This window comes from Hibiscus syriacus, unplaced genomic scaffold (genome assembly GCF_006381635.1).
Source record: "Hibiscus syriacus cultivar Baekdansim isolate YM2019G1 unplaced genomic scaffold, ASM638163v2 tig00111084_pilon, whole genome shotgun sequence".
In the NCBI taxonomy this organism is placed as follows: domain Eukaryota; kingdom Viridiplantae; phylum Streptophyta; class Magnoliopsida; order Malvales; family Malvaceae; genus Hibiscus; species Hibiscus syriacus.
Window position 1 is genome coordinate 463,830 of NW_024062975.1, and position 13,350 is coordinate 477,179.

At 34.0% G+C, this 13,350-nt stretch overlaps 1 protein-coding gene and 1 pseudogene across 1 annotated transcript; one reads left to right on the top strand and one right to left on the bottom strand.

Annotated features, from left to right (window-relative positions):
• Positions 1 to 2,435: 2,435 nt before the first annotated feature.
• Positions 2,436 to 5,663, top strand: LOC120152067 (auxin-responsive protein IAA14-like). The gene is made up of 5 exons (XM_039164362.1): positions 2,436 to 2,901; positions 3,832 to 4,055; positions 4,559 to 4,694; positions 5,228 to 5,289; positions 5,369 to 5,663. Exons 1-5 carry the CDS (start codon positions 2,603 to 2,605, stop codon positions 5,404 to 5,406), a joined length of 759 nt encoding a protein of 252 aa, XP_039020293.1. The 5' UTR covers positions 2,436 to 2,602; the 3' UTR covers positions 5,407 to 5,663.
• A 4,118-nt stretch (positions 5,664 to 9,781) lies between these two features.
• On the bottom strand, positions 9,782 to 13,235 carry LOC120152034 (annotated as a pseudogene).
• Between the last annotated feature and the right edge of the window lie 115 nt (positions 13,236 to 13,350).

A 13,350-nucleotide genomic window follows, 5' to 3' on the forward strand; every position in this document is an offset into this window, starting at 1 on the left:
AATTGGAAATATTGACTAAACAGGATCATATGATATAAAAGTATATGAGATTACACTATATTAAAGATGGAAATGAAGCATATATAGAGATTAGCTGACCTTATTCCCATATGTAATGGGAAAGGGGGAGGTAGGGTAGTAGGCTGCCCCCAACGCCAGGTTGAGAACAGCTTCTGTGAAAGACCTCCGTTATGAATTGCCCTTAATGAGACTCGATCCTACGACCACAAGGTTAAGAGCCTTGTGCTCTATTAACTGAGCTAGATGGGCAATTGAAGCATATATAGAGAGAATCCCTTTTTGTGCGTGCCAATGCCATAGTCAAATTGGTGTTCATGGTTTCTCCTTTTGAGCACGCATTTCCTTTTGGAAGGCAGTCTAATTAATGTAAACACTGCCCACCTCCTCCAACACATGCTTCTCTTTCGTCCCATCTCTCTAGGCACTAAATTTTATGTTGATAGGTATACATACATACATGATCGACGCATGATTTTTTTTTTATCTGAGAACGAATTTAATTTTTTAAAATTTAAGGGTTGAATTTGAACTTATAAAATATCTTCATGCATGCATAACTAAACATTGAAACGAAATTCAAATTGAAGATGAAAAAATTAAATTATTTTACATTACAATAATAAAATCTATTAAATATCTAAATTTAAAAATTCAAAAAAATTATCTACCTAATATTTAAATTAAAATAACTAAAAATATCATTATATAAAAAAAATTGATAGGCTATGAATATTCTAATCCCTTAATAGTAGATACGGCAACCAGTCTAGTTGAGTCAATTTGTTATGATCAGGAAAACATATTCTAAATTTGATTTGACTCGAATTCAGTGAGGTGTCGCTTGATCTAAAATCCCTAACCTAAATTTTGGGATAAAAATATATGTTTGACCCAATAAAAATATATTTTTTCCTTATTTTTATTAGGTAAAATAGAGATATATCTGGAAAATATATATTATTATATATATATATATATATATTATAATAATTATCTCTAAATATGTGTAAAAATAGTTGTCTCTTGTTCTCATTTGTAATGGGATAAGGGGGAGGTAAGATAGTAAGCTGCCCCAACACCAGGTTGAGAGCAGCTTCCGTAGAAGACTTCCGAATTATGAAATGCCCTCCATGAGACTCGATCCCACGACTTCAAGTTTAAGAATCTTATGCTCTACCAACTGAGCTGGATAGCCATCTCAATAAAAATATTTATATTATATTTCACGTCAATTCAAACTCAACTTTGATGCGATCTCATCCTTATTTTATTTTTTAAAATATAAACTCAACTTTATCAAATTAGATTAGATTAGAACCCGTAAGATTCAAATCTAAATATCATCCCTACTTAATAAGTTCGTGTAGGTCCATTCATATAATGTTTAATACAATGCATGATCATTGCTTTATTAAATTTTAGTAGCTTAATTATATCTAAAGACAATTATTAAAAGAATCATTATCACCGTATTATTGAAAAAAATACTGTGGTTAATATCCCAATTCTCAGTTAAGGGAGTTATTAAGGAATTTAAATTAAAAAGGAGAGGGTGGGACAAAGCCTAGTTAAAGAAATGAGGAGAGGAGCGGCAGCCAACAAGGGTTGTCGACTTTCTTTTCGTACACAATCATCGGATGCTAACCTGAGCTTGTCGTCACCTATCCCGCACGTTAGGATAATCCAGATCACAGGTATTGCCACGTGTACACATCCCCGATATTTAAATCAACAGTAAAAACCGACGGTGCACTGAGGGTGCGTTTGGTTCACAGAATATAAGATTATCATTGTGAATGTAAGATTATCAGGGAATAAGATTACTGAGAATGTTGTATTTTGTGTTTGGTTGACTTAGTAGGAATGTAAGATTATCGTGTTTGGTTAAAAGAATAAAAGATTATTAGAATGTATATTTGGCCAAATTGTCCTTATTATATATTTGGTTTTTAACAAGTTGAAAAATATTTATATATTTTCTTTAAAAAATTTAAATTCATAAAATTTATATAATTTTTTTTTACAAAATAAAAAATATAAAAAAGGTTTAATGAAAAGGTAAAATTTTATTTTAACCCCTGAACTTCATATTTGTAAATCTAAAAAAGTTTAAGGATAAATTTGTAATTTAACATTCGTAGAATTTTTATTATTCAATGACAGAATAATGATATTTTTGGAAGAAAAAAAATTAAAGGCATTTTAGTCTAAAACGCCGGTAATCTAACAATACCTAAAGAAAGGGAAGTAATGACATTCCCGATAATATACTCCAAAAAATCCACCGAGAACGGGATTCCCGGGCTAACCAAACGAGACATTCCCATGAGAATCTCACATTCCCCATCCGAACCCCCTTAGTTAACGTTATTAATACCCTCTACATCCAACACTCTCCTAACGTTTGCCATTCTTATTACAATTATTGTTGTTCATCTCTCACTAATCTGATCAAGACCCCGTTTCTCTTCTTCTTTGTTTTCACTTTCAAAGTTCCGGTTCAAAGCATCAAACCAAACTCGAAAACCCAGAAAGCCAAAGCCAAGACTGGGGCAAGAAATCATCGGAGAAAGAGAGAGTTATGGAAGTTGGGCTGAAGATGATGAGTATGAAAGGAGGAGAAAATCACGTCGGAGGCTTCGAGAAGGAGAAGATGGGGTTCGAAGAGACTGAGCTGAGGCTAGGGTTGCCCTGCGGCGGAGAAGGTGGTGAACTTGTGAGGAAAAGAGGATTCTCAGAGACCGTTGACCTGAAGCTTAACCTTTCCTCCTCGAAGCCGGACAACACTGGGATGGATCCCAATGGTGAGAAGGTGACTGGTCTGAACAAGGAGAATAATCTTCTCCTTTCTGCAACTGATCCTGCCAAGCCTCCCGCCAAGTAAGTTGTACTATAATTTCATCCTTTTCTTCTTCTTGTTAAAAGTAATTATGGGTTTCTTTTTATATAAAAATGGTTTAGTTCTTCCCGGGGAATATATGTTAAACCATGTTTATAGCTTGGCTGATTAGGGTTAATAGGTACTTAAGTAATCATTTCTTACATATTATATCAGAAAAGAGAGGCAGAGGCGTAGTTTTGATATGTTAATTATGTTGCCCACGAACAACTTTGGATATTTGAAGTAGGTATATATCATTGTGAAAGCTTAGACATTTAATTCTTTTTATTTTAATTATATTTATGTAATTCATTTTGAAATGGGATGTGTGCTATATATATAAAGAGGGATATTTATAGTAATTATTCACCTTTTCTTTATTTTCTATTCAATAAAAATAGAAAGTTAATATATCAATTATCACTAAATATATAGGAGAATATTATTCTATTATCCCGGGTCGAATCAGTTCAATTATTTTTTGTTTGAATTCGACTCATCCCAAAATCAATTTTTTTTATAAAAAAACCTTATAAGATCTGATTAGGTCAAAATCCCTTGCATTCAGATTCATACACATCCCTAATAAAAACAAAGTGCGATTTAATTCAACTAATTTCAAAATCAAAAGAGCCTAAAAAACAAATTATATTTCTAAATTTTATTATTATTATGTTTCAAATATATGATAGAGGAAGCAAGGTATATATATATAACAAGGTTTATCAATCATCAACGGGCCGTGTCGGTTTTATTTTTATAGAAATAATTTTTCCTTTAATATTTTGATTAATTTCCTTTTTTTCATACTCTTTTTTTTAGGTAAAAAAAAATGAAAATTCTCCTCTTAATTGGTTAAAATGTAAATTGAAGGTCAATATATATAGTTCAATTAATTATATATATATATATATAATACATGATTTTAGAGCGCAAGTTGTGGGATGGCCACCAGTCCGATCATTCCGAAAGAACATTTTAGCCACCGCCACCCAAAAGAGCGGCAGCGACGAGAGCGGCGGTGAGAAGGTGGCGTTCGTGAAGGTGAGCATGGACGGCGCGCCTTACCTCCGCAAGGTGGACATGAGGATGTACACAAGTTACCACCAACTTTCTGATGCTTTAGCCAAAATGTTCAGCTCCTTCACTATCGGTTAGTAAATTATTCACCACTCACTTCTATTATTATTAGTAGTAGTACATTTGAAAATTTTTTCACAATTATTAACGTGTCAAGAGTATATTTTAAAAATGGGTATCAGTTTTGATCCGTTTTAGTGCCTAAACTTTTAATTTTCTCAAAATAATACCTAAAGTTTAGTTTTTTATTTCATTTCAGTATCCCACCGTTAAAACCTTAACGCGTTTAGTATGTAATCCATCAATTTCGATCCGTTTTAGTACATAAACTTCTAATTTTTTTCAAAATTTAACGTTACATTTTGAGTAAGGCACTAAAATGAAACAAAAACTAAACTTTAGGTATGATTTTGAAAAAACTAAAAATTTAGATATTAAAATAGATCAAAACTAATAGTTTAGATACAAACGTGTAATTTAACCTTTAAAATTTTATTATAATAAAAAGTAAAATGAATAGACAAATTTATTATGCATGTGATAGTGATTAATTAATAATGTTGAGGAAAAATGAAGGAAATTGTGGATCCCAAGGGCCGAAGGATTTCATGAATGAGAGCAAGCTTATGGATCTCCTTAATGGCTCTGATTATGTTCCTACCTATGAGGACAAGGATGGTGACTGGATGCTTGTTGGCGATGTCCCTTGGGAGTATGTACCCATTTCCCTACCCTAATTATTTCGGACCATCCAAATTTACTTATTATTAAAAGGGTAAAGAATGTAAATGGTCCCCAAACTATAGGATATTATTTTGTTAAGTCCCTTAACTATTAAAAGTTACAGAATTGTCACTGACTATTCATTACGTTCTAAACTCGACCTTTTATGTTAAAAAATTGACGATATTCTGAGTTGAACATTAACTTGCTGAATGTGATATGATAAAGTTTGATCTCAAAATTTCGAACATCTATCATATCTCAATCAGCATGTTAAGGTCCAACTTAAACAACAACCAATTTTTTAACGGAAAATGATGAGTTTGGAACATAATGAATAGTCGGGTGATCATTTTGTAATTTTTAATAGTCGAGTGACTTAATAAAGTGATACCCTATAGTTGGGGAACATTTGCATTCTTTACCCTTTTTAAAAATAAATTTATTCATTTAACAATTCTAATTATTATTATTTTAACGTTAAATCAAATTCATTTATATTCCATTTTTATTCTGATATAGGATGTTCGTGGAATCATGCAAAAGGTTGCGCATAATGAAAGGAACAGAAGCGATCGGACTCGGTAAGTATTTTCCAAAAATTAATTAAAAACAAAATCCTTTCGTTTATTTTACTTAATATGTTGACGGAATTGATTTCAGCACCAAAAGCTGTGGAGAAATACAAGAAGAGGAGCTGAAGGAAGTAGGGAGATGATAGAGCAATCTGCTGTTTGTTGATCTTTGTGGACGCCTACTGCATGCATCCACGCACATGTCATCATCATATCATGACATGCAAAAGGCAGCAGATGAATGGAGCAGGTTGACTTTATTATTTCTATAATTATTAATAATCATTAGGGTGTTTTTGTGTTAATTAAGTATTAATATAATAGTGGTAATTAGTAAGTATTTGATGTTATGGAATACGGACAGAGACAGAAACGTGAATATTTTGCTGTATGTCTGGTGCCAAGAACTTTGTTATTAGTTATATTATTGATTGGGCTCTGCTTACTATAAAAAGATACTGCTTATAAATAAATGAATGAATGATGTTTGTGTTTGTAATATTTTTTTTGGTCCTTAATTATTTGTATTTTTATATATTAGGAGCAGTATGATGTTGGCATTTATTAATGACCATTGGCTTTGGTCATGCGTGTCAATAAATAGTATTTTATTTTTATTCTTTAGTTGAATGATTGAATTAAAAAAATTAATTATTTTCATAACAATAATGAGAAGTAAATTGTCGTAACGTTTTTTCCCCAACGAAAATGATTTTAAATTTAAATGATAAAAGTTGATTCTTTTGAAAATTTATTTATTTTGAAATCGATGTAATTCAAAGTCGTCATCAGTTTTTGAATTAAATAGGTCGAATACTTAAAAAATCATTTTTAAAGAAAAATCATTTTCTAAGAAACAATTTGGTCTACGATTACCATTTATTCATTTTAACAACTCGGGAGTCGGTTACGCATGGGGAAGGAGATGCACCCCACAACGCCCAATATTGGTACCTGATCGCTTATACATCGTCGTGGTAACATAAATTATAGAATGATAAAATCAAGAATTATCTCACGATTTATTTTATTACTCGTTAATTAATTTGTTTCGAACTATAAGAAATATTCCCTATTTTGAAAAGAGGTCACGAGATTTGTACGACCTCCAATGGGAAGACTTTCCAATCTACCTATTCCCTATACGAGAATATTCCTTTGCTATACTTTGGGGACCTCACATCAAACACGAATCGAATAAAAACTTAAAATTAAATAATATGCTAAAAGGACGAACACATAGTCATTATTAAAACAAAACAATTATTATTTCATTTTATTCAAGCATCTCAAGCGGACTCGATTATTTTCAAGTTCGCTTTCGTTTGAACGTCGTATCGAATTGTACTATCTTGATAGATTTCACTTTTCATGCCTATTCTACAAAACGCGTTCTTGAAAATTAATACGAGTACATGTAGAAATTAGTAATAGTTATTGGTTAATCTAAAGGCATTTTACCATTTTTAATAAAATATTTAAAGCACGTGAGTCATATTAATAAATTCAAACAAGCATGAATACTAAATAAATAAAATTAATAGACTAAATCAGAACTAAACAAGAATTACAAGGACCTATTGGCAATAATTTCATTTCATTTTATGTAGTAATCATATTACATTTTTAATACATAACAAGTTGAGGACCAAAACGTATTGAATCTAAAATTTAAGGACCATATTAAATGTTCTGGATCAAATATTTATCCTAAAACACATAAAACATGCATGGTGACTAACATGTAAACGGAATAAAACTTGGAGCTCAAATTAAGATAAACAAAACATTCATTCAATGACTAGATTGCAACATTACAAAACACGAATGATTGAGAAGGGAATTAACCACGCGCTAAAATGTGCGCCTATTCCTCCCTTAAACGGTGTCGTTTAGGGCCTAGTATATATATATTGAGCAAAGTACAAAAATAGCCTAACCTCTCTATTTATTCATTTTTATACTTTTTGCCTAATAGAGGAGTGAGTTTTCTCTGAACTCTCTCCTCCTCGCCCCGTCGGAGAGAGCAACCCTAGCTCCAGTTACTATAACTGACCACCATCGACGGTGATCGAAAAACTTAAAGCCTATCAAAATAATTCTATTTAACCTTGAACTTCACTAAGAACCTCCCCGAAAACAACTCCCCCGAAACTCCCCCAAATTATCTCTCCCTAAACCCAAAAGGAAAAAAAACCCCAAATCTTAGCCTAGATATGCGAAAGACGAAGGTTACCTCTGCCGATGAAGGGCTCCCTTGCTCCGACGGTGGAAGACTAAACTTCAAACAATGAGTCTCTCTCTCTCTCCCTTTTCTTTTTCAGTTCTCCCTTTAAAACAAGAGTCATCCCCTCTTTTTGACTTTTGTGTTGCATGTTAAGGGAAATGAGATCTCTAACTTTTCTTTGCTTCTTTCGACTTCGGTGCTATGGTCGAGGATGGGACATCGCCGTTGACAATTCCCTGAGAAAACAGTGGTGACGTGAGCAAAAGACGAGGTAAAAACTTTTGCCCTGAGGCTTCTTCTCTCTCTCTGTGGTGACTAATAGATATCTCAGCGGCGACAGCAGTCCTCGGGAGTGGAGGAGTCACAAGCAAGCATTACATCGGGGATCGTTGGATCAAATCAAATCCAACGTTCATGGCGTGAGTGGCGGCTGAAGGCTCCAAGGGCTTAGGGGAAAGACTAATCATCATACAATCTGGACAGTTAGATCAAATTTGATCCAACGATAGGTGTAAAGCGGTGGCTGATGGACATTAGGGTTTGAAAAATCCTAATCTAGAATTGATTTGGACCGTCATATCACTCCCAAATCTGACGGCTGCGGGGAGATGGCGCCAGGATCGAGAGAGTGAAACCTTAGTTTCTTTTCACATGTGGGTTGTTTGTTGGACTTTGTAATGGACTTTTAAAGTTTTAATTAATAATATTTTTGTTTGGGTTTGTTGATAATAATAATAATAATATGTCAGAAAAAATGGTGATTACCTAAATATCAAACATAGATAAAAATGATATCCTTTAGCTATACTAATTATTGTATAGTAAAATTTATGACCAATTATATCATATATATATATGATAATTATTTAAATTTATAATAAGTTAATTGATTCATAAAAAGAAAACTTTGAAGTCTTATAAAAGGGGGAAATGAAGAAGGGAAAGATGTCTTGGCCTCCAAATATAATTAGTATGAGTTGAGTTAGGTTTTTTTTATTAATTTATAAAAAATATTTTTTTCATCTCAAATTTGATTTAATGTAGATTTAGGAAGATTTTACTTGATTTAAAACTCAATTAATTTTTGGAGTAAAATTCATATTTAATCTAACCCAACACAAATATATATTTATTTTTATGTGACAAAATAAAGATTTAATTACCAAAAAAAATAAGATGATGTTATTATAATTATCCTTAAATACATAATAGATAATTACATTATTACTAGTATCTCAAATTTGGATGTGTATTTTTATTATATACTTGAAATCAATTTAATCATATCCTAAAAAATTTAATCTATACTTGATTTTTGAAAAGAATAATTGTATAAAATTAAATCTAAATTGGTCAAAATCAAATATATATCTTTATATTTAAGAGACTAGATGAATAATTTTATATTTGGAGGTGAACTAAACTTTTAGGATACGAAAACATTTTTTCAATAGAAAATACATAAAAATCTAAAATATATGATAATTTTAAATTCGAGCAAAACATTGCTACATCCAACACTCTTGAACCCTATAAACAAATCTTCGACACCAAATCCATATAAGCATACAAGTAGTTTCTGAATTGATTTCATATGAAAACAACTATCTCATGTCTAAAAACTATGAATTAAAACTCGAAAAAGCTCAAAAAAAAACTTAACTAGATTTAAACTCGAGCCTGAACCTTAAATTCACAAAAAATTTATACTACATTTTTTAAAAATAAACAAATAAATATTAATATTAATAATCATTTAATTTTTTAAAAAATAAAATCTTAATATATCATATTTTCAAATTGCTCACATGTTTTCGAGACAAATATCAACTAATTCATTTAGACTCATTAAAAACTAAAATCGTGCTCAAACTCAAATCAAATTCATTCAAATCGAATATTTATTGAACTTGGATTAAATCAATTTCAAATAACTCACAATTTATCTTATCTCATATATAACCCTACTGGTAACTATCCAAGCCTCGAGGTGTGACTCGATGAATTCGCCTGCCTTAGCTTATTCATCAAATTTCTCTTAATTGTAACATATTTTCTTATGGCCCAATTGATGTTTGGATCAAAGAAAACTTGCGTCTTCATGGATTAAAACATCACTTCTTTTATTAAAAGTCCATAAAGTACATGTTGAAATGGCAAACAACCGTTGGTGTTTACCTTGCGAAATAGGACAAGAGTACAATTTGTGCACAATAATTTTTAAATAAAGAAAAAAATGCTGTGCAAAGTCTAAGGTTAAAAAACCTGGGATTTTTAGCCCACAAGCACATTAAATTGTCGTTCCATTACCCTCTTCCGTTTTTTACCGTCACTTGTCTGCAAAAGTAAACACTTTTCATTAGCCTACAGAGAAAAATACAGTCAATCCATTCACCCCCATCTGAGTTTCATACTTGTAATGGAACTATTACCTGTGGACTCAGACAATGCGGAGCACGAACCCTCTTGGAGCCATCAGCCGATCGCTTACATTGAAATCGGTTTTCCAGAGATGCCATGCTATCACTTACCTACCATTACGACCAATAGCAAAAAGATTATAAATAACGGGGGGGGGGGGGAACAATGAAACTCTATTGCTTTTACCTGGCCTTTGATGGCTACAACTAGCAACTCCTGACAGCCGGACACATCCACATTTTGTAAACTTGGGCATTGAAGGAGCAATCTCTCTATGAAAACAAACAGTTTATTGGATACTTGTTAAACCAAAAGAAAACCAGAGGCTAAACTAGTAGATAGATTAAGCATACCTGGATGCAAATTTTTACAAGAGTTGAGATTAAGGTCGTTGAGCTCAGGACAATTCAAACATAAAGCCTGCATTGAGATTCAACAAATAAGAACCACATAGGATATTGAGAAGCAACTAGAAACATACTCGAGATTAAGGACTAAAAGAGCTCACATCTAAGCCAGAACAACCCCACAAGCTGAGTTTCTTTAGTCGGTTGTGTTTGATGATAAGCTTCTGGTACATAAGGTGCAGTTTATTGTTCAATACATTTGGAACTTCACTGTCAGAAGGTGGATTCTGAGAATCAGGATCGCATATTGTCATCCCACAATCCATAAGTTCAAGAAGAGGTAGTTGAGCCGTGGCAAACTGAATTCCACCTGAGAAATGCAGAGAAACGTGTTAGTGAATAGGTTTAGAGAAGAATAGGGCATTTACAGGATAAATGTAGCTATGCACAAGACGTATGTGTGAGTCTTAGACACGATGATTACTTGAAGTTATGTTGGGACAAAAAGCAAGGAGGAATCTTGACAATGTGTTTGGGAAAACATTGCAGATCATTCCAATTCCACTATCACTGATGCTAGACCTGAATTGAAGCAGCAAGCATCGAGAATATTTAGCCGAAGAATAACTAATAAAAAGTAATCCCTTCGAACCAGCACATATAAACGGAAAAACTAATTAAAGCTGGAGCAAAACAAACCCGCTGAGATTAAGCAATTCTAATCTAGAATAGCTTGAAGCAATAGCGGCGACATATGCATCGGTGATGTCTGAGCCAAGAACAAGTGAAAGCATTCGCAAGCCCCTGAACAATAGACAACCTTTATTAAACTAGTGATTATTTTACCCTCTAAATGCAGAGATCCCTGAAACAAAACATGGCATTGCTAGAAAACTGAACGGAGCAAGTCCATTAATCAGTACGATTTCTGAAAAAGCAAAGCAATGCCTATAGATTCATAAATTATACATAATTAAAATGAATGCATAGACCAAAAGGTTCAACAAACCTCAAATTAGCAGCCGGAAGAAAAAGCACAACAGCATGTGAAAGCCGATGCAATGCAATGTGTATGTTTTGCAACTTTGGACTTCTTCTGCCCATACCATCAACCATGGTTGTAAGATCAGTAGTATCATTTGCTTGGCGAGAAAATTCTAAGGATATCTCTTTCAAATTGGGACAGTTAAAAACCTACAATAGAAGGCAAATATAAACACCACAAATTCACTCGCATGCACCAAAAGGTTTAGAATTAAAAGTACAAAACGGACCCGATGAAAAAGTTACCATCTTAGAAAGAGAATAAAGATCAGAAAGCCAGAGAGTAGATAGACTTGATGAAGAGAGGACAAAGCCCCCTCAGCGTTTATCAGCAACAAATCGACCCAATTCATCTCTATAAATAAAACATTAATCAAAGTAAATCAGAAACACTTACTCTGCCATTTATGCAGCAGGAAATAAAACACTTTGCGTTCTTATGACAACATGGAGTTCTAGACCAATAAATCCAAAAGAGGGTATACACAAATTTACAAAAATTTCATCTTTACAATAAAATCTCAAATTAAAGGTAAGAAAAAGGTTAACCAGGACCCATCAACTAGATATGTCTATGCATTTCACCCTAACTTCAACCTTTCGGTCACTCAAACCTTCCAATTACTTTAGCGGTCAAAATACCGGTTAGTTTCAATCAATGAGCTACATATCTAAACCATTTCCGAGCACCAACAATCAAACAATAACAACAGTAGTAACAAAATTTATTAATTGAACAACTAGACATGCTATTTTAAAGATCTAATGATAAGGGGGAAAGAATAGAAAATATACCCTGTGATCCGATTGACAGCCCTACTCGATGTAGAAATCTCCATGGACTCCAAATTAGGACAAGAGAACGCAATGCAAGCCAGCATTGTTGCGTCCACATCACTGCAAAAACGCAAATGGGAAAAATAATTAGTAAAACAAAGGGTAATAAAAGTCCAAAAGCAGAACTGAAACAGATTGTTAGGAAGCATCCCTCCAAGTGAATTAAGATATTTTTCGGTCAATTTTTTGCTCCAAAGTTAATCCGGACTCTTATTAATCATTACATTGATTCTAGCTCGTGATTATAGCACAATTAGAGCAGTGCTTAGATCGAGCACAGACAGGCAGTTCTCATGGCATTACTGATTATGGACCAGTTTCAACTTTATCTTACTGCTTGTACATCGTCATATTATAAACAGAGTAGTTCTCATTTTCATGGATTCATCTTCATTGGAATCAACCGATCCAGCCAGCAAAGTCTTAGATCTGTCAAATGTTGGTTTAGAGCCGAACCTTTCCATCTTAAGAGAAAGTATAACAAGGCTGGGACATTTCTTTAAAACCAATCCCATGAATCTGAGCTGACCCCTAGGTGGGACCATGAGTTTCAGCTCCGGCTCCGCTGCCGCCCTCCACAGCCTCTTCGTCGTTTCTCTCCAACCTTTACACACACCTTCAGCCGCAAGCAGACTCGCCGGATGTAGTCTCCTCAAGACCTCCCACAAACACCCAGCCGGCAACCCACCGGAGACTATCTCATCATCCGGATCAAGAAAAGTATCCGGATGGGGAAAATCATAGCCGTCCAAATCGCGGTCCGGTGAGTCACAGCGAATATCGATATCGTCAAAGGAAAGCGCACGTCGGAGATGAGATGTCTGACGTAATGGCGGAGGCTGAAGAGGACGAGATGCGGAGGAGGAATTCTCGATGGCATTGGAGGCTGGACTCGACGTCGGAGTGGAAGTTGAAGTAGGGCTGGTGCCACTGCTGACTTGGCAAACGTGCCCCTTCTTAGGAAGCCCACATCTGCCACAGTTGTAACTGCCACGGGGCTTCGCCTGCTTGAAATCAAACGCCGCCGCGACAGAGTACGACGAGGCCGAAGAGGAAATGTGCGGCTGTGGATGGTGCATCGCCGTTCGGCAAACGGAAACAACAATGAAAGAGGGAAAACGAGTGAAAAGGGTGAGATTTTGGATGCTGAGCGGGGAAGAAGAGAGACCGAAAATAAAGCAGGGAGCGTTGGGC

Bases quoted from the DNA above. Each gene is read 5' to 3' on its own strand.
- LOC120152067 (XM_039164362.1), top strand. From the start codon at position 2,603: ATGGAAGTTGGGCTGAAGATGATGAGTATGAAAGGAGGAGAAAATCAC. The intron at 2,902-3,831 runs GTAAGTTGTACT...ACATGATTTTAG, and splicing joins CCTGCCAAGCCTCCCGCCAA to AGCGCAAGTTGTGGGATGGC. The intron at 4,695-5,227 runs GTATGTACCCAT...ATTCTGATATAG, and splicing joins GTTGGCGATGTCCCTTGGGA to GATGTTCGTGGAATCATGCA.